At 39.4% G+C, this 27018-nt stretch overlaps 1 protein-coding gene across 1 annotated transcript in view; it reads right to left on the bottom strand.

Annotated features, from left to right (window-relative positions):
- The window catches only part of LOC114553583 (transmembrane protein 266-like), a 37851-nt gene extending 12784 nt beyond the window's left edge, over positions 1-25067 (bottom strand). Inside the window, 3 exon segments of the mRNA XM_028574853.1 lie at positions 1109-1263; positions 21337-21516; positions 25039-25067. Of these exon segments, the coding sequence (XP_028430654.1) occupies positions 1109-1263; positions 21337-21516; positions 25039-25067 (364 nt within the window).
- Between the last annotated feature and the right edge of the window lie 1951 nt (positions 25068-27018).

Below are 27018 nucleotides of genomic sequence, written 5' to 3'. Positions count from 1 at the left end.
ACCTAAATAACAGTATAGTATAGTCCTGCGGCACTAAACCTTGGGGTCAGGGACCTTGAACAGTTATTTGAATGAAACCATGTGAGACGTTTAGAGGGGAAATGTCACTTTGGTGGAACTGCTAACGAGTCATAGACAACTGAAATGTGACAAGGGGCTCCAGACAAAAAGGTTGGAATGCACTGGTTTAATATTTAACTATATATTGTTTTATATAATGTTGTGGTATTTATATTTTATAGTTTTTATGTAAAAATATGAATCTGGAAGGTAATCAGTAACTATAATTGTACTATGAATGTTGTAGAGTACAATATTTTTCTTCTGAATTATAAGTAGAAAGTAGCATAAAATTAAAATACTGAAATATTAAAGTGCAAGTACCTCAATGTTGTATTTAAGTACAACACTTTTTTTAAACCAGGACCTTTTAACTGTGATATGCTCTTCCTTATATGTCATTATGTTGACCATAACAAGGTATAGCCTCTAAACCATGAGTGTAAAAATGTGCCAGTGTAGCTGTACAGCAAATGATAAGAGTAAAAACAATCTGAACCTGTCTGCAGGTACTGTGGGTCATGTTTATCAGTGTTTTAAGCCACCAATGTCTCTTTCCAGGCAGCGCTGCCTGGAAGGAGACAATAGGCACTAGGATTAGGCAAAGGTTATGGTTAGAGTTAGGATTAAGGTTAGGGTTAGGTGCCTTGAAGTCAACGGTCGCAGCAATGCCTTGAAGTCGATTAGGCAATGGTTATGGTTATGGTTATGGTTAAGGTTAGGGTTAGGGTTAGGTGCCTTGAAGTCAACGGTTGCAGTGCTGCCTGGAAGGAGACGTTGGGGATTTAAAACACCATTGAGCGTAGGTCACAGTGAGGAAAAGCACCAACGGAGTTAGTGAAGATTTAGTTAAATGATCAAGGACACTGAAGCGTTTAACTCCCACTACTCCAGTGGAGCTGCTCCTGCACGCTGCACTGGATGCCTCCCAGGTGTTTTATGAACGTCACACAGTGTATTGCTGGAGAAGAATATGCATGCTCTGCAAACCTCTCCCTCGATAAAAAATAATAGGAGAAACAAATACGTAGCCATGCACACTATTTACATTGTAGGAGTTTGGTGTCTATGAGCAGTTCCAAGGACAGGAAAAGCACCACCAGGATGACACAGGCCACCAGGATACAGTTGAAGCCAGCGCTGAGCAGACAGACCTGCCACAGGGCCACTCGGCGACCGCAGCAAGGCTTCAGCCAGTTGGACCTAAAGAGAGTAAACCACAAAAAAAGAAGTAGGTGTTTTTTATATATATATATACATATATATATATATATATTATATATATAAGTAGATTTGAATCAGTATAGGTTATTTTATTGCATTTCTAGACTATACAATACCAACAAAATAAAAAGGCACTACATTTCATAAAAGTAAGCTGGGCTCAAACCCCTGATTAAAACAATTATTAATCTTTCATAGCCACAAATGGAATTTTTTGAAGTCAATGTCTTTCCTTTAAACAAACTGTAACACTTTACTTGAAGGTATCTACATAAGTGACATGACAGTGTCATGAACACATGAACCTTAACCCTAACTCTAACCATAACCATAACCATAACCATAACCATAACTTGTCATGGCAAAAACCGAATGACACTTACTAAAAGAAGCGTTATGTCATAAATGTTTATGACTTGTTTATAATGTTTATGACACGTTCATGACAGTGTCATGCCACTGTTATGTAGATACCTTCAAGTAAAGTGTAACCAAACAAACTATAACTAAGGCAAATAAATTGACTGAGAAGTGACACCTAAATAATGAATAATATTCCAGAACAGCATGTTTAAACTGACATTGTTGGCTATGGATGAACCTATGCTTGCACTGAGGCTGAGTGCAATGCTAAACAGTATTTTAATGGTTTGAGCTTGATATTTGAGCTCCCTGACATGGCCAACAGAGGGTGGTAGTTTACACTTATGAAAGGTAATGTCTGTTTAATCCAGGCAAAGTTTGTTGCTGATGGCCAGAGCGAGAGGGAAAGGAAGTGTGGTCAGAGACAGCATTGACAGAGAAAGGGACAGTGAAGCTCTGTGAACCAGTGACTTGACCAGCAGCCGTAGGTGTGACTGGAATATTGATGGACTCCTTTTTACATGGCAATGAAGTGAGTCACTGTAGAGGATGCTGCTTAGAGGGAACAATTTCACGTTCAGCAAAAATCAGTGGCCCAAGACACAAGTGAAAGTGTGAGACATAAATACATATTTAAATTAAATTCACATCTAGATATAAGTGTGAGAATTGTTTGTTTATCTATGGAATAAATATTTCCAATGAAATATCAACCACATTAGCTAGCAATCTCCTGTCTGCCTTTAATACAGTATGTTCCAGAGAAAATGGTAGGAGAACATTTTGAAGACTTGAAAAACCAAAAGCTTGATTTTGCCAGGTACCTACTGTACTATAAGAATCCAGCATGTAGGTCATTAAAGTGTCTGGCAAGATGACTCAATGCTATTTTGAAATAGTGGCTAGTCTTACAGACCAGCTACTACAAGGGCTGACAGCAGGAGATGATAGAAACAATGCCTCTCACCAGCTCTCCAGCTGGAGTGGAAAGTTGGCTCTGCCCACTACCTTTCCCTTCTCCCCATGCACTGGCATGGAGGAGACAGACGCTGGCAGAGCATTTCTCTCCTCTGATCATGTCTTCATTATTTGGCGTGGTGCTAATATGAGCTGCAACTGTGGCAAAATGGCTCCATTTTCACCGTGGCTTCAAAACTGATTATGCTGCACTCATTACAGAAGAATCTGGATATTTTATCTGTTTTATTACCAGTTATAGCCTATCAAACCACATCACGTTCTCACTTAAAAACTGCAAATTAAACATCTATCATTAATTCTAACAGTACTGGAATGAAACAAATGAATCCCCAATAATAGTCCTACTTTTACCTACTGTTTGCTGTGTAACTGGGTCACCCCTGGTTTTGGGATGTAATAGAAAAATACTCTTTGAAATAACAGATTGTGTGCAATTTCGATCAAATATATCAATTTCCTTCTATATCAGATCATGTAAAAGTCCATACTGTACATAGATGATATTGAGATGGAGGAATACTCTGCTCCTTGTATAAGCACATGACTACAAAACAGGCCGAGAGCATTTACTGTAGTTGATTTAATGCTGTTACGGAGCTATCCCCCCCAGGGGAGACTTTTTTACGTGTCACCTCCTCATTTCTGACATATTAACTTCTGCTCAGTCAGTGGAAGAGGCCACGCATGTGTCTTTTTTTAACTTCATGTGTGGCTCTTTGGCTATTTGATTAAGGATAACTGTCATATTTTCACACAACCTCCACAACAGATCAACACTTTAAGTTGAATCTCTAACCAGTTTAGGGAATTTGTCAAAATTAGAACATTTTTCAAAAATTTGCCTTATTTTCTCCTATAGAGTAACACATTTATGTAGCAATAAGGGAACATGTGTTTAGCTGCTGTTGAGTTGATCACTTCACCCTCCCATTGGAAAGTATTTGTTCAAGGCTGGCATGGGCAGAGCCACAAGCCTGTAAACAATGCACAGCTAATCTAATAAAGGCGTAATCATGCTGATAGCAATCATCTTCTTGGCTTTGGGTGGGGTGGCACAAATGTGCAAGCTCCAGATGGTGTAGAATCTGCTCCACCTGAGTCTTGGCGAGACTCTGTGGATGCCAGGTATCATGCCGTACTGAGAACGAGCCTATATGCCAGCCTATATATATACATATATATATATATATATATATATATATATATATATATATATATATATATATATATATATATATATATATATATACATACATATATATATATATATATATATATATATATATATAAACATATATATAAAATATATACAAAATCATCGTATTCATATATATTAATATATATGCTAATACTGTGTATTAATAACCAAGACAAGACAAACAACTAAAACTGTGGATCAGACTCCTTAGAATACTTTACCAACCAACCTTAACACTTTGCAGCTGCATCCTGCCATGACATTTAACTAAAATTAACTTCTCAGTGTCCAGTCACATATCCTCAAAATTCATTTGAACAATATATCTGCAGCGCCACTTCTCATGCATGCCAGCCACACCCAACAGCATATGTCTCCAAACTGCACTACAAGGAACTACCAATCAAGCAAACGATCAATCAACAAAATGATCATTGTAAGAACGCTTCATACTAAATTAGACAAATGCAATAAACTGAAGACATCATTATTTCACTGAGAGACTTAAAACATTCATGTTTTTGATCATGGGACCATTAAACAAGAAATATAAAGTATTGTTTCTTTATTTAAACAGAAACTTAGTGAATGATGTCCTTCAGCTCTGCATTGCTCTCCACCCACATTGTCCATGAGACTCTGGGTATTTGCACCTGTCAACCTCCAGTAATAACCTTCTCTCACCTTTCTGGATTTGAACAGCATACAGCAGAGTCTTGTTTAACTAACCCCTTTTTATGTGATTGTATGAAACATTCAATTCTGTGAGAATAAGTAGGCAGTTTTGGGAGAAGAAAAAAAAAAGAATGAAATCTGTGCATTTCAGTCATCCGAACATTTCACTGGTTCAAATAACCTCCATTTACAGAGGTTATGGTTTAGCAAACTTCCACCATATGATTAGATAGTCCATCAAAGTGCATCTTATATCAAATAATTTTACGCTTCATTCAATGCTGCAGAGAAGCAAAAACCATGAGTGGGAGTGGTAAAAAGAAGTGCCAAAAGTGAAATACTCTTCAAACAAACTTTATAAGGGTACAGTCTCCTCCATAGACCGTAAAGAAATGGACAATGTGACGCCGTTGATTTCTACAGAGACCAGTGAACGCTATTAGAAGCACTTTTCCGGTGACGGCTGAACGTTACTGCGCAGCCTCCAACTGAGCTTGAAGACATAGATGTGACGTGAGCAACCTGTCTGAAAGGCTAATTATTGCTAACTAAAATGCTAGTTAACATTAGTAATTAAACTTAACAGCTAATGTAAGTAAGTCGCGTGGTTATGACACAATCGTTAGTCTATTTTTACAAAAACGTCTGCTATGGAGCTATAACGTAAGATACAAGGTAATGGAGCCTTTTATACATTGTCTTGTTTCTTTAGAAATAAACAATGGACAAATAGAGTCTTTAAACGCTTCAGATGTAAAGTTATTCGCTGTCAAAGTGATGTCAAAATGAATGGCAGTCAATGGAATGCTAACGGCGGGTGAGTGCTAGATAGCATCAAAATGGCGCCATAGGAGGTACGCTTTGTGGAAGCTGGCTTACCCCCTTGGTCTCCTCAGGTTTTAAGAGCTTCATGTCATAGTGCAGCCAATCACAATAAACACCACTGAAGACAATATTTCCACTTTTGGGGTAATTTTAGTATTTCCCTCCATACCCCCAACACATGGTAGGGTAATACACTAAGGGAAGTTCTTTCAAAGCACCATTTATGTTTTGGCTGGCCTCTGCTGGTTGCCATGGAAACCTCACGGTAACAACAATATTATCAAGCACGCAGATAATGGACCCACGAGGCAAGACTCAAAGTATAAATACAATAGTTTATTTAGCAATTAAATAAACTCAGCAGCAGTGTCCAACAAACGACAGGCAATGGGAAAAATCCAGGAGACAGGCAAAGTTAAAAAATCCAGGGAATCCAAAAACAAACAAACAAACACACATTCCGGGAAAACCCTCAAAAGCTGCACACATGGGAAACAGACAATCTCGCACTGGGGAGAGGGGAAGACAGAACTTAAATACCCAACTAAATTAGACACAGGTGCAACACATTAGGGCGGGGACAGGTAATCACACAAGCAGGAAAAAACTAACAGGAAGTAAAACAATACAACACCAGCGAGAACAGAAAACCTTCGAGATAAAACAGGAAGTGGAAAACAAAACAGAAAATGTAATACAAACTCAAAACAACAACTTGACACAGGGATGAAACACGACAAATATGGCAGGAAGTTAATGCTCCTGCATGGCCAATTAATAGTGCAGCCCATTTATGTTCATAAGTGAGCCTTAGAGGTGCTAATAGGCAGAATTATTTATTTTTTACCTTTGGACAGAGTCAGGGTAGCTGTTTTCCTGTTTCTGGTCTTTATGCTATGCTAAGCTAATGGGCTACTGTAATATCATATTTAGCAATGAGTGGTATCGATCTTTTCATCTAAGTCTCAGCAAGAAAGTGAACAAGTGAACAACTGACAAGCGTAACAAATCAGAAAGCAGGATGCTGGCCAAGAGCAAATCTATCACCTGAGGATATTATGAGTCAACAAAGCAATATACCTGTTACAATCTGCCCAGCAATTGATAATGTCTTTTTACAGGATAACTGCACTGCACAAGTCAAAGCATCACACACACACACACACACACACACACACACACACACACACACACACACACACACACACACACACACACACACACACACAGATAAATAAGGAATGGGGTATCACAGGCAGTGCAAAAACTCAGTTTTGATACGTTAGACAAATAGGGTGAATCAGTGAATGTGTGTGTCCTTACTTCATGTCATGCCAAAACTAGCCCAGCCCAGAGGGGACACAGTCAGACACTGCTGGTGACACATGCAGTATATTAATGAGTCCTATTAAAGCAACAGAACAGTAGCAAATGTTGTTTCTCTGACCCGCTCAGCCCTGACGGTCTGACAGAACCACCTGGCCCAAGTCACTATTAGACAAGCACATACAGTGGACAAGGTCACTTCCAAACTGCTAGCTTTCAAACGCACTTTGGCTTCATGGTTTTCACATTTTTTCACAACCTAATATTGATTTGCATTTCAGTCAAATAAGACTTTTTTGACACAAACATGGAGCACAATGGTCTTTCTTCATTTGCTCTCTTTCCGCATTTCTGTCTTTAGCTCTCCTGTTTTCTCTCTTTCTCTGTCCACTCGTTCTTTCTCTACATCAGTGTGTGTTGAGCAGGTTGATATAACTGTCACCGTTTCCCACTGCCAGTGAGATTGAGTGGAGCTGGACAGGGAAACAGAGGAGGGAGATCAAATCAGGGAAAGTAATCGATACCAGCATGTTGAGTGAGTCACCCAACACTGGGACTGTCAGACTCACAGCACCTGATGGTCTCATCAGATAAAGTACTCCCCCGCAGTGGAGGGGGTTATACAGTATATTGCTTAAACATTCATTCACCCTTTGTCCAATAGACAATGATAAAGAATAAGTCCTTTCACTCAAATAGTGTGTATAAGTTCAATTTGAAGTTGTCCTCATTGGGAAATATTTTTACTTTTCTACTCCCAATTTGTCCATGTTTTACTAGCAACTTCAAGAAAATAATGCACTGTGCATAGTTTCTTGACAATATTACGATCAATACAGTACTTGTTTGGCTCTGAAAGGGTCAAATGTTGGAAGATTATATGCACATTTAAGATGAAAAATCTTCTACAATTATATTTTTTATGTACGCTAGTTGTACTAGTAATTGTAGTTCCCTTATCTTAGAGAAGCACCTGGATGAAACCCACACAGATACTGGAAAACATGTAAGCTTCACAAAGAAAAGCCCCAGCTGGCCAGCAAATTCAAACACAGCACCTTTATCATAATAATCATAATCATAATATCATAGAATTTGTAAAGGTTACTCCTGCACACTGTGTAAGTTATGGAAATAATTGTTATTTTAGTTTGAATACTCAACCACACCTGTACATGTACTTTCACTTTGGTTCAACAGTGTAGAGCATTTACAAAAAATTGTACCCTGTAAAAGTTTGAAAACCACTTCCAGTATCCATGGGCTTAACAGCCAAAATTTGTATATATAATATTGTAAATCCAAATAATGAGAGAAAGAACACCGTACAACTTATGCTGCTGCAGTCCTTTGATGATTTATAATAAGCATAATTTGATTGCTCTGTTTTCTCGGCACAAAAGAACATATTCATTCCAAACTGACAATCAACCAAGGGTAATAAATTGCATGTAATAAATAATTTGAAAATATGAAAATAATTTGTACCCACTATTTGTGAGTTTTTTCTTTGGGTTCTATTATTGGCTTATCACCTAGGGTGCTTTGAAATCGGTGATGACTAACTATTCCTGGAATGAGAGGTGTGATTGTGAATGTAGAAGTTCAGTGATATCGTCACAACACTTTTTATGTTGTGTTGTGCAAGAAATGTGACCCCAGTGGATGGAAACTCATTTACACCCTTATTGAGAGCACAGAGGGAAAGAGAGAGAGAGAGAGAGAGAGAGAGAGAGAGAGAGAGAGAGAGAGAGAGAGAGAGAGAGAGAGAGAGAGAGAGAGCTAAAGCAAGATATTGCATTGTGTTCACTCAAGTTCATTAAATTCAGCATTTAATGGTTTAGGTTTAGTTAAGACTAAGAGTCTACAGCCACACTAGCAGCTCTGTGAGCATGATAATTAGCACTAAAGACAAGGCTGATGCTGATGAGCCTTTATCTTCTGGGAACCATGACTGTGTGTAGAAGATATTATGGCAATAGTTGTTGAGGAATTTCAGTCTGGTGGACCAATCAACAGAATTCCCAGTTAGAATTAACGCATTTAAAGCTACATTGCATAACTCAACTTATCAAGTTTTGTTACAAAACTCACATATCAGCAGAAACAGAAAAGCAAGGGATACTCAGGGCATATATCAGTGTATTGTATATGTAAGAAGAAAATATGTTATGTAGCTTGTGCTTGCTTACTGCACTTCCCGTTGACCTCACAGACTCCTTAAATTACTAAACAGAAACAAATGATTTCCTGCATACATGAGTAGTACGATCACAAAATACAAAAACGACATAATGAAGGTGGGTACAGATTATTGCCCTTCAGTTTCAGTTTTTTTTTACTGACTGGCAGTAAACACACCATCTTTGTTTATTTGTGCTATTGCCAAACCAGAACCTCCTACAGCTAGTGCTGCTATCAGCGGCTTCAAGGCACAAGGCCCAGAGTTGGTCCATGTCTAATCATTTTATATACAGCCAAACAACATGCTGTCAAGAAGTACTTCAGTGCTCATGGAATTTTATTTAACAGGAAAGAAGAGAAGGGGCAGATGCAAGAAGACCCTCTTCTTTCTGAAGGAAGGATTTAAGAGTGTCCTTTAACCCTTGTGTTGTCTTCTCGTGGACCATGCAACTTTTTGTTTTTGTGGGTTAAACATTTTTCTCACTTTTCCAGATGTTTTTCAAGCATTTCCTGACGTCTTTGTCATTTCTTTCCAAGTTTTTTGTCACTTTTCCAGATGTTTCTGTCCGTTTGTTTCCATTTTTGGTCACTTTTTCCGATGATTTTTTTCTGCACCTTTTCCAACGTTTTTTTTTTAAGGTTTTTCCGTAATTTTTGTCACTTTTTTCAACGTTCTTATCATTTTTTTCTCTCCAAGTGTTATAAAAATTAAATAAAACTCCCAAATTCAATATAAGTAGTGGACTGATCATTTATTTTACTTGTGAAGAGCGTTGTATGAAACCATCCATCTTATTTTTGTTTTACATTTTGGTTGAAAGAAAACCAAATTTCTACTATAGAAATGTTTTGAAAGTGGGTCAAATTTGACCCGATGACAACAGGAGGGTTAAGCAAAATCCCAGTCTTCTGATGTCAAATTCAGTCTCACCCAACAAAGCAGACACCAGACAGGCAGCATTCTACCCTCCTCGATGTGTCTCCAGCAGGCTACACATTTCAACAACCAATGCACATACTCACAAACACACACGTACACAATGCTTCAGTTCATGCTAAAGCAAGTGTGGAAATGGGGGAGTACCAACTAAGCATAAAATACATGCTGAGTTTCCTCGATGCTGTCAGATTGCAGGTAATTAATTTTACATTGGAGAGGTTCCCCATTACCAATGCCTATGCACCACTGATCACAACACATCAGAGGCAAGCACCAACACTCCTGCAGCACTTTAAGTGAAAACAGAACCAAAGGAATAAAAGACTGACCCTGGAGTCAAGATATAAATCTCTGAGTTACTGACTTTTGCTCAGAGATGGAGCAGCTTTTGTTTTTTTAAAACTTTTACTCCGGCTAAAGCTAAAAAGAAATATGACTAGTGGATTATTAATTTAGTATTCACCTTCTTACATCAACAGTATTGTCGGTCAAGCACATTATTTTTTTAAATTGTTCATTTGTTTTCTGTTGACTGTTAAAATTTCTTTTTAGAAAGTCAATCAAATGACCAGAAAGAGATGCAAAAGACCAGAAAGACAAACAAAACTCTAATAAATATATATATATATATACACTACCGGTCAAAAGTTTGGGGTCACTTAGAAATTTCCATTCCACTCCATTCCAGACACAATACCTGCTGAGATCAGTTGTATTGTTTTTTTTTACCAGGGCAGCAGTTTTCAGATTACATTATTTGCTTACATAATTGCAAAAGAGTTCTCGACTGTTGTAGAAAGAAGTGGCTGAAGAAACACTTGAAATTCATGCTTTTTGGTCTAAACGTCATACCCAAATTAAAAGTGGTATAGCTCCCATATACTTTGACACTCAGGGGTGTGCCTGATATCATTGGAAAGGTGATTGATGTGGGTTTGTTTGTGTATTTGAGAAGTGTTGTATTTTGTAGTTTTTTGGCTTTTTTATTTGCACTTTTCAAATAGAAATAAAAAATGCACAGACATATTTGTAGAAAAGAATTCATATAAAATCCATTTTTGAGTCTTTTAGCTTCTGAATTTTTTTCTGTAGTAAGCTGAGACGTGGCTAATGCTGTGTTGTCTGTCACCTGTCAGATGTGTTTACAGCAGTGTATTTTAATAATTTTACAGATTTATAACTTGGACAGAAATAAAAAATCTCCATTCTAGCCTTTGTAACTCTGTGTCAGTAAGGCCTAGAATCACCCTGACACAACTTGAGTGTTTCCTTTCCAATGATATCAGGCACACCCCTAAGTGTCAAAGTATATGGGAGCTGTACCACTTTTAATTTGGGTATGACGTTTAGACCAAAAAGCATGGAATTTCAAGCATTTCTTCAGCCACTTCTGTCTACAACAGTCGAGAACCATTTTGCAATTATGTAAGCACATAATGTAATCTGAAAACTGCTGCCCTGATTAAAAAAAACAATGCAACTGATCTCTACTGGTATTCTGTCTGGAATGGAAATTTCTAAGTGACCCCAAACTTTTGACCGGTAGTGTATATATATATATACTGTATATATACAGAATTTACATACATACTGGAAGAAACATGATTTAGATTATATTTTTCACCTGCAGCTAGAGGCTTGGGTTTACTGTGAGAAGTTCCTCATGTGTACAACACAATGAACAAGGGTAACTGGTGTTCAGCTTTTCCTCGCAGCCCTGTGGGAACGCTGGGGAAAGACTCATTTGTATGTTACAAGGGGACAGGAAGGTCAGTGTGTGTGTTTGTGTGTGAGTGCACGCATGGGTGTATTCTGTATTCTGTGCATGTATACCATATGTGTGCATTCATGTGTGCAGCCAATCAGAGGCACCCTAGATCGGTAAATTGTTACTATAGACTGCAGTTAGTTATAGACATAGATAGAGATGTTCTATATCTATCTTTATAGATCTCAGATGAAGTGACAGAAGTGAATTGATTGGAAAGAGAAGCCATTGTGAAGCTCATTTAAGATGCAGCAAACAAAACAAAACAGTATTTTGACTTAGTGAACGATATAGACTAATGAGGCATGGTGCTTTCAAAACCAGAGGTTCAAATACCTTTAAAGGTGCTGTAGGTAGGATTGCGAAAATACAGGACTTAGCCAAAAAATCTGAACATCGACAACTTCTCAGTCCCTCCCCCCCTTTCTGCTAAAGCCCAAAACGGTCTCCTAAGTCACTCCACCACAAGGGAGAATGAATGCATGAGCACTGATTGACACGCAGTTAGACACCCCCCCTAGCCCTGATTGGTAAATCTACCCATCTACCCGAACATAGGGTTAGTTTCATCAAATATGACAGAAAGTTAGTTTTATAAGTCTTACCTACTGCACCTTTAAGTGAACAGAGCTAAATTAACATGGTCTGTTTAATAACAAGGTGTAAACCATGTCGGTGGATTATAATTATTGTTATTATCATTTTAGCTTAACTTTGAGCGCCATAAATAAGAGGAGGAAGAAAAACAGATCTACTTGCAACTTAATCAAGCTGGTCTTCGCTAATAGGTTTTTGCTCCGGCACTCGATCCCTCTCCCTTATTAGTAAGAAAAGCAATGTCACACTTCTCATGTCTGTGAATATTAACTTTAATACTTATTTTTTTGTTGTTGATTTGGGCATATAACTACCATATATTTGTCTACATATTGTACATAATGGCTAATGTACAGAGCAATTAATAATGGTGAAACTTGAAGCAACATTGCGTACCTATTTCACCTTTAAAAAACAGCTTCAAAATCATTTTGATGCTACACCGACTGAGAATGATGCCTGCTGTCATTCCCACTGCACACCAGTTCTCGCACTTAATAACTTTGGCGAGCAGGAACGACCTCCCAGGTGAAGTGTGCAACGCTTTACGGCACTACCACTGATTTTGGTGAAACTGTATCTGTATTCATATATTTTATGTAGAAAACGTTTTCTGGTTTTATTATTTCACTTTCACTTTTATTATTTTTCTGGCTCTGATGTACTCCAGCTGCTCTGCTTCGACTGTGATTTACGGCATTTCCTGATGGACAGAAAGCTTTACTTGTTGCTAAAGTAATGCTAATTATACATGCTACATCCTTCATGTTTGTAGCTAATGTGTGATAGTTTTTCTTTTTTTAAATCATTGTTTATCATTGTACTGGAGAGGATGCATATTTTCACTTACACAGTATGATAATTGTACATGTAATTTCAGTAGTCGATAATAAGTGATTAATAACTTACTCCTTGATAAGAGATAATAGTAACGTTAGATATAAGCGCTGTGATGTTAATGTATAATTTATTTGGGTTTATTTCAACAACTACTACCAATATGTACAGCTTATGACTACCTGTAATGTACCATCTTACAATGAAGTAAAGAACTCCACCGAGTGACTTATGCTCTGCGTACAGGCCGGCAGCCATCCCTGTGGCAGAGGAATTAAGAAGCCTGGGAGATAACAGGGAGGCCGGTCACTCCCCGGTTGCTGTCTCAGACAACTTCCTGTGCTCTCTAATTAAATCAGACCAAATTGGCTCGACCAGGTGAGAGCCTTCAGAGATTGCATTATTTCAAAAAGCAAAACTTTAACATTTGACTTTTTTCCCCCTCCTTTTACAAAGTTGCAGCATTTAAAGTAAAAGAGCAGTAAAGGGACCAACAGTAGATGGTTGCACAAATCTGTTTTGGTTTTACTTACTGATAGAGATACAGTGTTAAAGGGATAGGGGGAAACTTGCAAACGGGCCAGTATAGCCTTAAGCTGGTGGGTGGCAGAGGGTAGGAGCACTTGTTTTTCCTCTTTCCCCCCCTTGCTCACTACAGATTTAGATGAACCATCTGGTGTTGGTACCTAACCCTGGACTCCTTGCACATTTGGAACAGCCGTATCAGCAACATATGCTTCTGTCTCTGCGTCTGGCAGCCACACACCCATCACCGGGATGGGAGGTGACATCATTCCACTGCTCAGGTGTGCACTTGAAACAAAATTGGGGGAGGGTTGGGGTGATCTGGTGAGCTTAAATCTTAAGATAGTTCTACACTGCAGGCTTTTATCCAGGTGACAGGTGTTATCCCTTTTTCTCAGTCAACAATAAGCCCAGGTAGTTCCCCTTATCAGATTGGCATACATCATGCTCTACACTGTGACCTTCTCTATACCTTTTTAGGTGTGTATCATACCACATTGGCAGCAATATATTTCTAGCCACTGAGCAGGTATTGCAGAAAATTGTGGCGTTTCAGGTGCCTTGCTGAAAAGTATTATTTTACATGGTATTGGCTTTAGATAGAGTGATTGATTGGTCACCAGTGAATATTTAACTGCCAGTTTAAACCATAGATGCAAGACACAGATGAGGTCCAGGCCCTTCAAATCTCCCTCCTTGACATTCTTTGTTACACTCTGCATTTTTCCCCCGACAAAGTCACACACAAGCAGCAGCCTACACAGATACAAGCAGAAATGCACCAAAAGAACCCTTCAACCTAAAAAAGTGAGCAAACAAACAAAAGCAGCTTGGAGGAGAGTGGGCGGCCATGAAAGTGCTGAACACAAGCCCACGCCACCTTGGTCCTCCCAGCATTTTTCCTAGACAGGAAGATGGATGGGCCCAACTCTATTAATAACTACACTCCACTTACCATGATGCCAAAACTGCTAACACTGCAACTGCCCCCTGATGCTAGCTAGAAAAACCACCTCCCACAATGTCGCCCACGTCTCTACTGATAGGAACACTGTGTTAGGCAACAATACTGTAAACGGGTGCTGGAAATCTTCAACCTTCAGCCCTCACCAGAGGACTGTGAACTGAGAGGCTCCTGAAGGCTCCTTAAGGTGCCGCTGGTAGTGATGGTCAGTGTGATGTGCTGACAAGTGTGTGCAGTATGATGTACAGTGATAATGGCTGCTTCTTGGCATTTAGTTTAGTTACAGCGCAGATTGGTATTCAGTATGGGAAGGCATACTTTGTGTGAAATCAAGGACAGAAAAGGATGTAAAAAGATGAGACAGTGAGTGTAAAAAGAAAAGATTAAGAAATGCAGGGAATAGGATGAGAAGCAAGAGAAAAAAACATGAGGAATATAGAAATTTGTAGAAAGGTGGCAAAAGAGAGAGAAAGAAGAATCTAAATGTGCAGAAGCATCAATGAAGAAACACTATTGTTCCTAATGAGATGTGACAGCGCAGTATAAACTGGAATATGAAGTGAACCATGATTACAGAGGATTAGATTAACAACCACTATGTAGTGCAGTGAGAAAGCTTTTCAGGCCTGGCATTGTTCCCCCCCTCTCTCCTCCGTGTATAAATACTCTATGTGCAGTGTTTCTGTTCATGCATGCACAAATATGTGTGATAAAGGAGGGTTTGTGTGTCAGTGACTGCTTTGCCATCATGTGAAGTGAGGGCAGCACACTATACGAGAGATAGCAGTAAGGTCAGCTCCACCTTCACAATGCTACAGGCTATGATATGCAAACATGGCTGACAGTAGGTGCTTCATCACACAGTGACAGCTTGACACAGGAGCCTTTTCTCTTGATTAATCCCCTCTGCTTGCTTTCTAAAATAAAACACGCTGCAACCATACAGTAATAATAACACAAAGCTGTGTTCATTCACCATGGGTGGTGATGGTGCAGTGGATATGACAGATGCCTTTAGTGTGGGAGATCTGGGTTCAATTCCCACTGATACATCAACCAATGTTTTCCTAGAGCAAGACACTTAACCCATAGTTGCTCCAGAGGCGTGAAGCCTCTGACATATGTAGCAATTGTAAGTCGCTTTGGATAAAAGCGTCAGCTAAATGACATGTAATGTAATCTCATCTATAAACCTGTGAGAAACAATACAGCCTGCCGATTGTCTCTTACTCCCAACATGTAAATGTGTGATATTTTTTTCTTCCTGTGGTTTCATTTTCAGTAGTTTTTAGTTCAATAACTTTGAAATACGCTACACGCTGGTGCATTCCTTTGGATGTAAACATTTAAAGGAACACGCCGACTTATTGGGAATTTAGCTTATTCACCGTAACCCCCAGAGTAAGACAAGTCAATACATACCCTTCTCATCTCCGTGCGTGCTGTAACGCAGCCTGACGGTTCCAGCATTAGCTTAGCCCAGCACAGATCCTGGAGGTAACTGGTTCCAACTAGCCTACTGCTCCAAATTGTGACAAAAGTGACAAAATAATGCCAACATGTTCCTATTTACATGTTGTGATTTGTATAGTCACAGCGTGTACAAAAAACAACGTAACATGAGACACAGCCATCTTCTAACAGTAAACAAACCGGGAACTATATTCTCAGACAGGCTTGCTGCGAGCATATCACTCCGCCCAAGTACTATATTCTTCCGCTTGAGAATATAGTTCCCGGTTTGTTTACAGTTAGAAGACGGCTGTGTTACTTTGGTTTTTGTACACGCTGTGACTCTATAAATCACAACATGTAAAAAGGAACACGGTGTTATTTTGTCACTTATTCGGAGCAGTAGGATTGCTGGAACCATTCACCTGCATGTTCTGTGATGGCCTGATGCCGCTGGAGCCGTCAGACAGCATTACAGCACACACGGAGATGAGAAGGGTATGTATCGATTTGTCTAACTCTGGGGGTTACGGTGAATAAGCTAAATTCCCAGTAAGTCGGCGTGTTCCTTTAACACAGCACAACAGAAGATATATCTGTTTAGTTTGCATATTTTTCATTTACACCCACTTTCTTTCTGGAATGAGTAGATGAGAAAAGTTTTGCTGACACTGAGACATTCCCAAACTGCCAGAGAGAATAACTTCCACACCTCACCCAATGAGCCATCCCCATGTTGATGAAACACCTCTACCGTGGTTGTGACATTTTCACTTTCAGGAGCGTGCGCTCTCTTTTTGCCAAACATCACTACAGAGCATTCCTTAACATTTCCCATGCACAGCTTTCTTCATGACACTCCTTCACTATCTCAGGAAGCCAATGAGCCAGCTAATGCAGGCTGGAAGGAGTGGGGTTGAGGTGTGGCGATGGTGGTGGGGCAATCCACTTTCCCAGGTACAGTCAGTGGAGCAGCTAACAGATTTTTCTCCCACATGTATTTTCATTTTGATGTCTGTGGATTGCTGTCCCACTGCTGCTGTCTTGCATTCCTTAAACTTCACTTCATCATTCCACACGCCCATAAGGTTAATTTCCTCTGGCCCATTTCCCTAAGGTGAGTTTAGCAATCGGTGCACTCTAGCTTTTTTCTATCTGCATTCTGAAAGCAAACACAGAAATGGGCCTGGTGATGCTCACATACTATTATGACCCAACAAAGTCAAATCACAGGTACCAAATGTCAAAGTGCTGATTTAAGAAAGCCGTGCACTGCCGCAGGAGACCGGCGTTAAACATGATGATGGTGCACAGGCGTGGTGCTTGTGAATGTCATTTAAGGAGGCTAATGGCCGCTGTCTGTTTGAGAGGTAGATCGATACGTTAATGAGGAGACGGAGGCACGGGCGTAATGACCAAAAGCCCAGCGGTGCTGAAATCCACAGAATAAAATAGAATTGGGTCCTGGAGGGCGTCAGGCTGACTGACACATTCAGTGAGACGCACTCTTGCTACATCTCACTGATTCTAATGACGTGGCCCTAATGTCAGAGGAGGTCTCTTTTCTTCACACGTCCTCAGTTTTTCAGTGCTGATTCTCACTGCTTCCCTGTATTCTGTCTAAAAATCTCACAGGTTGGCAAAAACACCTGATGTGATGCAAGACCCATAAACAACTTAATATTTCACCTCTATTATCACAAAGCAAGATATACAGTATAGATGATTAATGCGAGGGATTAGTATAGCGTTTTAAGGAATCATGGAGATGTAACACACATATTACTGGAACTAAACGAAAGAATGATGACTTTTACAACTCCCACTGGCAGCATTTTTACAGGCAGACATTTTGCACTAATGACTTGAATATGAAATAGTGACCCCGTCGCACTAAGCACAGTTTCAGTAAATAGGGCTCCCTGGTAAAATAACCTTCACCGCATTGGCTGGTAAATCTGTTGTTAGAGCTTTCAGTTTTTCAGCCTCGGGACCAGAAGGAAGAACTTAAGTCTCTTGCCCCCGGACCCAAGCTCATTTGAACATATTGGTAGTCTCGTTTTGTGATTACTCAACAACAGCAGGCTCGTGACCCAGTTATTGGCCAATTCTAAGCTTAAGCAGCCTTACAGGTATTTCACAAGTTGACCTACAATAGCAAATGCTGCATGCATAATTCATCACTGTATGTTTCCTAACAACACCAGCCCAAGACAGCAAGGACAATCACAGTAAACATACGCACGTCTATCCATTATGCATATGGATGGAAATACATGCTATCACTGACCCTAATATGAAATAGGACACATAATGGCTGTACTGGCTCTGATACAAGCACAATGTGAGTGTCGGCACCGCCTACTGTTGACGTTGCGTCTGTGAAATCCATCTGTTTCTGACCATGACTGGCTAACTGAAGGGAACCAATGGAGTGAGACCTGATTTGGTGTCAAACGGAGTACTTGGATGAGGTAGTGTGTATGGATTTGGCGTGTGTGTTGGGTCCTGTACTACAGCTTATGGTGTTTATGTGCATCCTATTGAGAGCTTGAGCTAAGAGCCAGGTTTGAGTCAGAGTTGCTGGACAGAATAGAAAGACTGGACAGTGAGCAGGTTTTGCACAGGGGAAAAAAAATCTGTTAATGTTGTGACTAATCAAAAGGACAGCTGTGATGTGACCTCATATCCATATGCTCTGTACCAGCATTTCACACAATCGTGTTATAGCGGAAAAAGAAAAGGACCACGCCCACGATCAGCAGGTCAGACATTTAACGTGCCTTTGACTAAAATGGCATTACGGTATTTTCTCATTTTTTATCCATATAATTCATTTTTATTGTTTTGGAAGTTTAAAGAACTTAATTGAGTAAGCCTTGAGTCCAATATGCTCTTGGTGCAGTGAAGGCTAACATCAGAAACCCATACAGAATTTCCAGTAAGAGGAAAAATAAAACTCGGAATCGTCAAAACAAAAAGCGAGAGTCAAGTAATGATGCTTGGTTACATACAAATAATAGAAAACACACTTACAAATCAGTCAAGAACAGTCTGTGGCAATGTGTAAGTTATGAATGACTTCATACATAGTACTACATTAATGACATCAAACAATTGGAAGTGGAACTTAAACAGCCTGCTTTTGATCACCCATGTGAGACCCAATAAAATAATTAAACGTGACAGCATGTATAGTTAGACTGTACAAAAGACTTAAGAGTGTGATATTATCGGCTCCTGCGCTGCAAAATGTCACTTGCAATAAAGGCCCATATTGTCAGCAGGCAGGGGGAGGAGGGGGGATATTTAGTCTGAAATGATGAATTGATCTCAGTTAAGTTATGGACGCTGGACAACCCAGAGGTTGTCACTTAATGATTAATGGACGTAATAGTGAGCAACAGGGACAGCAAGTCAAGGACTTGGGGAGGGACACTTAATACATGATGGATGATAATCATGCATACTACATACAGTATAAGGCATTTAAGCAAATGTGATGGGGCATGTGCGTGTGCGTGTGTGTGTGTGTGTGTGTGTGTGTGTGTGTGTGTGTGTTTGTGTGTGTGCATGCAGGCACAAACAAGGGCTTTTGGGTAAAAACTATAAATAAGTATAAGTCTGTTAAATGTGAAAATATCCTACCATACATACCATATTGTACCACTAGATAGCAACTACGATAATATGTTGAGCAAAAGGTTGACAGTCTATTCTTGTCAGTATATTCAGATATGTTTAGCTTTATTGATAAACAGTCTGACAAACTGAATTACAGTAGCATAAGCTGGATGTGGAATCGTAGCTAAAATGTGCTATGTCTTTCAAATCCCAAGTTTGCAACACAGGCTTTCTCTTAAAAATATTTCGTGTCCAAGCTATGGTGGCCCTGAAGTGCAACAGGACTGCAAATCACACAACACGACACCAAATCGCTACACAGCAATACACCACAACACCACAGCAAATCGCCAATATTTCTTCAGTATGTTTTCATTGCAGACATTTGCTATACACCATATAATATCACACTGCTGACAATGGGAAGATCAGTAAAGTTTGCTTTGCATCAATCAGGTCTTCAAGACACTAGAGCTGTATGTTTAGATAGGACCAGTAAGATTGAGTGGCTTACCACTGCTGTCACTGGCTCTTAAGTCTGATGTTTTGGCCAATGTAATCACCTCAGGGTGAAGCTGACCAGCTCTGAATACTAATTGGTTCAGCAACCTTTTTTACTCTGAATCATTTTTCACATTATGCATGTAAGTACTTACTGCTAACAACTCTCCTTGACATAAGTGTATGCCATTTCTCCACAAAATTCAACACACATTTTCATTTGTGTGACATTTTGAATCAGGTGATGCTGCAGCTATTATGCATTTTAAATTAATTTGCATTTCACCTTGTCTAAGGTTTTTTGAGATTCATGCCAGAATGCAGGCGTAAGAGTAATGTCACAATACTCTCTTACTTTAACTCTATTTTATACTTTTTTTGAAATATACAAACAAAATGGTAAGGTTAATTTGAGCGGATCTCTCTCTCTCTCTCTCTCTCTCTCTCTAGAATTTAACTGTAACATATGTAAAAAGGGAAAAAAAAAACTGGCGGCTGCTAGTATCAAGAGCAGAAAAGAAATGACTGCTGCAAACAAAATGCATACAAACAAGAAACAATTCTTCACTCACATCTGTTATGGTTTGTAACAGGTTGACTGAGAAACTGACTGAAAAACACAAACTCTGCCAATCATCCCACTTCACGATATTTGTTTAAATCACATCATTCATTTTTTTTGTAGAGAAGGGTATTCTGATATGGTAATATCACTGGCATGTGCACCAACTTTATGATGTGCATTGACAAGAGGTTGTTTTAAAAGGCAGGCTAGCTATTCATTTGCTGATGGAGAAGGATTTGAAGCTGATTGGAAGCTCTTATAGAAGACATTTTTAGTAGTTTGTCTACACTTTGATGTGAAATCAGTAATAACATAAGAAAGAGAAAATGGTGGATCATCTGAAGCCAGCAGAGATAAGTGAAGGGGTGCTATATAGGTAAAAATCCAACCAGTTTCCAGAACCAGGTCAATTTTTCTAAAAAACATAACATGATAAGCTTAAGGTATGATAAATACACAGACCATGTGTTTGTGCCACTTCCAACTGATTTTAAAAAAAAGTCCCCTACAGTAGAAAACACTACCACCAGTGTGTCACTCACACCTCGCTGTTGCCAAACTGTTCACAGAAGCAAATTGTTGTCACTGTGAATTAACCCAAATAGCAGTTTGAAACCAAAAAATGATCACGTCTGTCACTCACACTTGCCACAGACTCATATTAAAAACAAATAAACCAAATGTATCTATCATATGGAACAATGCTTACAACAGTAGCTTCACTCACCCTTCTCTGTTTTCATCTTCATCTGCGTTGGAGAGGAGCTGAGAGCCAGCCAGCGAGAGGTCAAGAGCTGCAAGGGGCAGATCTCTGTAGCCAAAACTCACCAGCTGCACTGGAGGAGCCAAGTACTGGTTCTCATCCTCCACTGGCTGGGAGATGATCTCCAAGGCCTGCTCCACTTCCCTAGTTACATACCAACACCAGCAACCGAAAAACAAAAGACACACACACATGCAAGCACAAACAGGAGACAGAATAGAAGCATACATTACTTTTTTTTTTTGTTTAAACACAGAGACACATTTCTGAGATGTGAGCAGAACAATTCAATCACACCAGTAAAATTAATATAGAATTGATGCTAGACTGGAAACATTTAGGGGGTGGATGCTATGTCTGACTTTCAGAAATAAAAATGTTAGATTAGTGTCATTCTCTGGTAGCCTTGAAGAAGCCATCTTTTTTTCAGTTTTTTCAGGTAAACACTTAAATACTTTCAATTTTTTTTTAAACACAGTGAAATGGCACTAATCAATTACCATAAAAGTAGCAGATATAGCCTAGATATCAGAGCGGAAGAAAAAGGACAGAGTTTTGTTATGCATACATATGAGCAAAAAATCAGTGCAGATAAAAAAAAAAAGACAAATTTTTCAGCCCAGCAACTTCACTAAGAACACATTCTTATTAACAGTGATGGCCTCGGGGAGTAAATGCAGGGTCAGCGAGGGTTACACTCCAACACCCACTCAGCACTAGGGAGCAACTGAGCACTCACACAACCCTCCACTGTTGAGGACCAGAGGAGCTGCAGGTACAGTGCCTTGCTCTAAGACAGTGATTACTGGGGGGAGAGCATGTGTTGCTATGACTGTCCAGAATTTCTTAAGTAAGTCTGAAAACTTGAACCAGCTGTCATCCAATAGTAAACAAGCCGTATTCATACAACACATAAAAAAGAAGAATGTGACAACATTGAAGACAATGTTGTAATGATAAAAGATTATTGAATTAAACAACTCTAAAGATCACTGTTAGATTTTTTACAATGTTTCTATTATGCTCATCACTTTTAAATTATTTAAATGCCACACCAGTATTAGGCTATTTGAAGTGTGTAATGTTAATGAGTCTATCTCTCCATGTTATGCTTCTACGCAACTAAGCTAATTAAGCTACTTGGTTGTGGCAGGTCATCCTCAGCTACAGTGAAGTTTTCCAGCTTTATTACACAACATTGTTTAATACTTGATTCTGATTGGTCAATCATGGCATTGTACAGTATGTTATTTCTGTATAACGGACCTCGTTGCCATGGATGGAGAACTTATCAAAGACTCTGGAGGACCACTTTAAATCAATAAAATCGTTTTTGATGTGTACCGCTAATCAGCGGATCACATAGGGAGAGAGAGGGTGGAGAAAACGGGGATCGCCAACAGCGCTAATGGCTATGGTGCAAACAGAGCATTAGTCAGCTTCATAGTTAGCTTACTCACTGGGCTTCCGCCCATGCTTCCCACCGGAGAGTTGTGCTCATCAGCGGTAAAGTTAACCGTCCCGACTGGGACGCAGGCGTTATCAGCAGGTAACCTCAATTCTATATTATCCTTCACATAAAGTAGGGTAGTTTGATTATAATACCAGAAACTCTTTCACATGATTAAAGTAAATGATTTTTAAAACAAATTTCAATTTAGTGATACCCATTTGTCTGAGGTAAAACATATAGATAACATATACATGGATCAAATGTTTAATTAATTCATACAGTAAATGACAGGTTGGATGTTAATCTAATAAATATACCAACATTCCTCTGTGTTCATACCAGCAAACCTCCACCCTACACCCTTATCCACCTAGAGTCTTTATCTAAACACATCAAGGCTGCTCAGTTGTGGGCCAGCAGCATATAACCCAGAGTGCCCACAAGCCCCAGTTGTGTAAAAGCTGGGCCATCTCAGTAGAGCGTGGAGGTGGAAACAAATGCTGAGTGCAGCTGCGACTGACTGTGTGTGCCCTGTGGTGTGTATTTTTAGACCAGAGCAGATGCTGGTGTAACATGTCTGCTATGATGTCATCGCCTCTCCTTTTGTCAGCTGAGTGGATCCCCACCAACGTCAAAGGAAGTCAGGAAAAGGGTGAATGGGGAGGGGAAACTAGAGGAGGACTGGAAGAAAATGGGGTTGGATATCAGTGCTTGCAAAGACAGGGGTGGGCAATAAAGAAAGAAAGGCGCTATGAACAATGAAAATAAGAGAAGATAAAAAAAGAAATGGACCTGAGAGACTGGGTTGGAAGCAGAAAGAGACGCAAGGGAAAGACAAGGGGGGAAGAGGAACACAAAGGTTCAGGAGGAGGACTGACAGTGAAACGAGGAGGTCATACATAGAGAGTGAAGAAAAACAAAGGTAAATAGGGAGAAAATGGTAAGGGGAGAGAGAGGAAAGAAAGTTGACTACAGACAGACATAGTGAAAAAGAGTGAAAATGTAGGGGCGATAAGACGTGATAAAAAGGAAAACAATGTGGTAAAAGAGAGGAGAAGGTGTCTCCATTTTCTCAGATATAAATATCAAATTCTAAAGTTAACTTTTAAGCATGATATCGCAGGTCATTCTCTATTTATCTTGTGTCTTAGGCACTCATAAAACTCAAAGAAAAACTGAAGTGATTGTATAAATGGTTGTGTGCAGAGAGAACAACAAAGGGTATATTCAGCAGCCATTTGCCATACACGTATACACTTTTTCCACTTCGAGTTATTTTCCTTCCTCCTCCTACAGTCATCTTCAGATGGCCATGACAAACAACACTGAGTGACCTAAAACATTGAGAGGAGAGACATCAATCTGACAGAGAGGTATACCTTAAGGAAAGGACATACAGGTAAACAGACAGGACAGGACAGATAGATATGCAGGCAGAAAACAGAAAAAACCCAAAAAAACCCAAAACACACACACACACACACACACACACACACACACACACACACACACACACACACACACACACACACACACACACACACACACACACACACACACACACACACACACAGTGACCCTATACAATAACACAAGCACGGTTTATTCAAATATACAGTGATAATGTCAACGCTAAAGGGCCTTTGATGCAATCTGGAGTGACCTGAGCTGTTGGAGGGCATCCTAATATCTGCGAATGAGTGAGTGTGTGTGTGTGTGTGTGTGTGTGTGTGTGTGTGTGTGTGTGTGTGTGTGTGTGTGTGTTTGGCAGGACAGCCTGTTATGGGAATCATAATGACATCATCAAAGCCACCAAGACTGATCTGATCTAAACTCTGACTATGTGACCTTAACACCAAGCAATAAGGAAGTAACCAGCCAAATACACACGGAAATAATATTAGATATTAACATTTCTTTCACTTTTATCCAATGCACCAAGCAGCTTCTAACTGAGCCATAAACACATAACTTAAACATGAGTGACTACACTAGGAAACAAGCCCTTAAAAGACCATGCTAAGGTTTTGAGCGACAGCACTGTGAAGGTGCAGGTTAAATATTGAACTATGTGCAGAGTGAACAAGGCAACTGGAAGCAAATATGTCTTGCCCCGTTTTTCACTGAAATAAATGGGGAGTGGTGTTTGGTAACTTTTGGAAATTTTGAAATATGAATTTGCAGCCCTGCATCCACCTCCTTGCAGCACATACTCTCCACAGCTGAGGCCACGTGCTGGCATTTCCCACACAAGCTCCTATCAAACTAAAAGTTTGGCAGGGAAGCGTCTTTTCATCTCTCTAAGCTAATGCCAGTCACTCACTAAGACACCCCTGTCCAGTTCTCCACTGGTTCTCCTCACACCACAACTCAATTTCTCTCCGAAGGCCGTTACTTCTCCTGATTCTCAGCTGCTCCAGGTCTCTTGGACACTTAGCAGGCTCATAATTGTAAGGTATATCATATGAATATGAATACAAATTTTCAACTTCTCCAGTGTCAAAATTAGCATTGTGATCCATATTTATTAATGTTAAACTGACGGATTTCCCTCCTTGCTACGTCACATTGTTCTTTTTTTAGTAAAACAAATGAACACCAACAGAGCACGAATAGGAAAAAGGCACCAGCTGTAGTTATGTTACCACAACAAAACCACTGAAAACAACAACCAAATGAATGAGTCACAGCCATTGTAAGCAGGTGTATTCTTTATCTGTTTCAGGTATTTAAGCATGTGCCCATTGGCTGCAGAGACCTTAAGCTGTACACACTCTCTGTCCCTCTGGAAATTCGGCAAAACTCCTGTACAAAACGGCCTGGCTCATCTATTTATCATTCAAGGTGAAATAGTCTTATTTTCTCACTTTTGAGAAGGTAGTGGTCACCTTTCTTAAATCCTGCCAGTCAACTCTATAGCCAGTAAACCACAGCTGAATAAGAGAGCTGACTTGTTCTCCCAAGCCGTCAAAAAAAAAAAAAAAATGGGTAGACGTGCTTGAAGCAGGTTGAAAGAAAGCTATAGCAACACAAAGGAAAATTACGACATATAATTACAAAATAACTGCCAGAATACTTCACAGACTGAGGATTTTTCATATGATGAAAGTTAAGGGTGAAAGCTTCTTCAAAAAGTAGAGGTGGTAGCAGTTCCCAAGCGTAGTCTATCATCTCTGCATGTATAGCATACAACAGCAGTGTTATTTGTTTTTCATTAATAAAAACCCTTTGTTTTCAACATGAAGTGTTATTGCAGTCTAGTCTCAAGAGTTGCTGCCCTCATCCTAATTTGATGGGATTGTTTCCTTTGGCAAGAGAGTCCTACATTTCTTTGAAGATACAAACTCTATATAGTCAAAATATAGTCACCAGAGGCTGTAATACTGTTGACTCGTGTACAATGCAATATGTTTTATATGAGTGAAGAAGAATATCACTTTTTTTCCGTAGACAGCAGCCTTTTCTTGTCTGTTCAGAAAATGTAATGATTTCAGTAATGGACAGGTACAAAGCATACATGCATACAAATACAATGAAATAATGAACAGGATGAGAGCACAACACAGCAGGGAATTAAATCTGTAAATGTAAGTTTAAGAAAACCTGTCTTAAAATAAACTTAAAACAGGACTTTAGAGTCAGTTAGCTTTATATTCTCCTATAAAAACAAGTTGTCAAGAGGTTAGAATGTCTGTGATCTAGGAAGTGGCCGTTCTGAGGCAGGCTTTACAATTGATGCAAGAATTTGGCACTCAATATTTTTACTTTGAAGGCCCTGAAAACCTATTAACTCAATCCTCCTATTACTATGAGCAATGTAGTCCTACATAAATATAAAATCACATGCCAAAGTTGGAAAAGTTCTGTTTATTTCAGCTGAGAGATTTATGTGTATTTTGTGTTTTGTCAGTGATCTTCTGGCTGGTTTAAGGTGAGATTGGGCTCAGTGGCCATGTATTTCTGAGGACCAATGAGGATTTTGCAACATTTAAATCAGAATGTGATGACAGTTGTGTGGTTGCCTGCTTAAACTGTGTTATTTAATTCTAAATATTTAGGGTTATGGATAACTACATAGGATTTAGTTTCCAGGGGCTTTAAATTACAGGTAAAAATATATGTGCACACATTATTTAGTAGAAGCAACATCCCCTTACTGTAGTTATTCAATCTTTCAAGCATACCAGTTATGT

The sequence above is a fragment of the Perca flavescens genome, chromosome 1, assembly GCF_004354835.1.
Source record: "Perca flavescens isolate YP-PL-M2 chromosome 1, PFLA_1.0, whole genome shotgun sequence".
NCBI lineage: Eukaryota > Metazoa > Chordata > Actinopteri > Perciformes > Percidae > Perca > Perca flavescens.
Note: the sequence above shows the minus strand (reverse complement) of the source record. Positions and strands in the feature narration are given on the sequence as shown.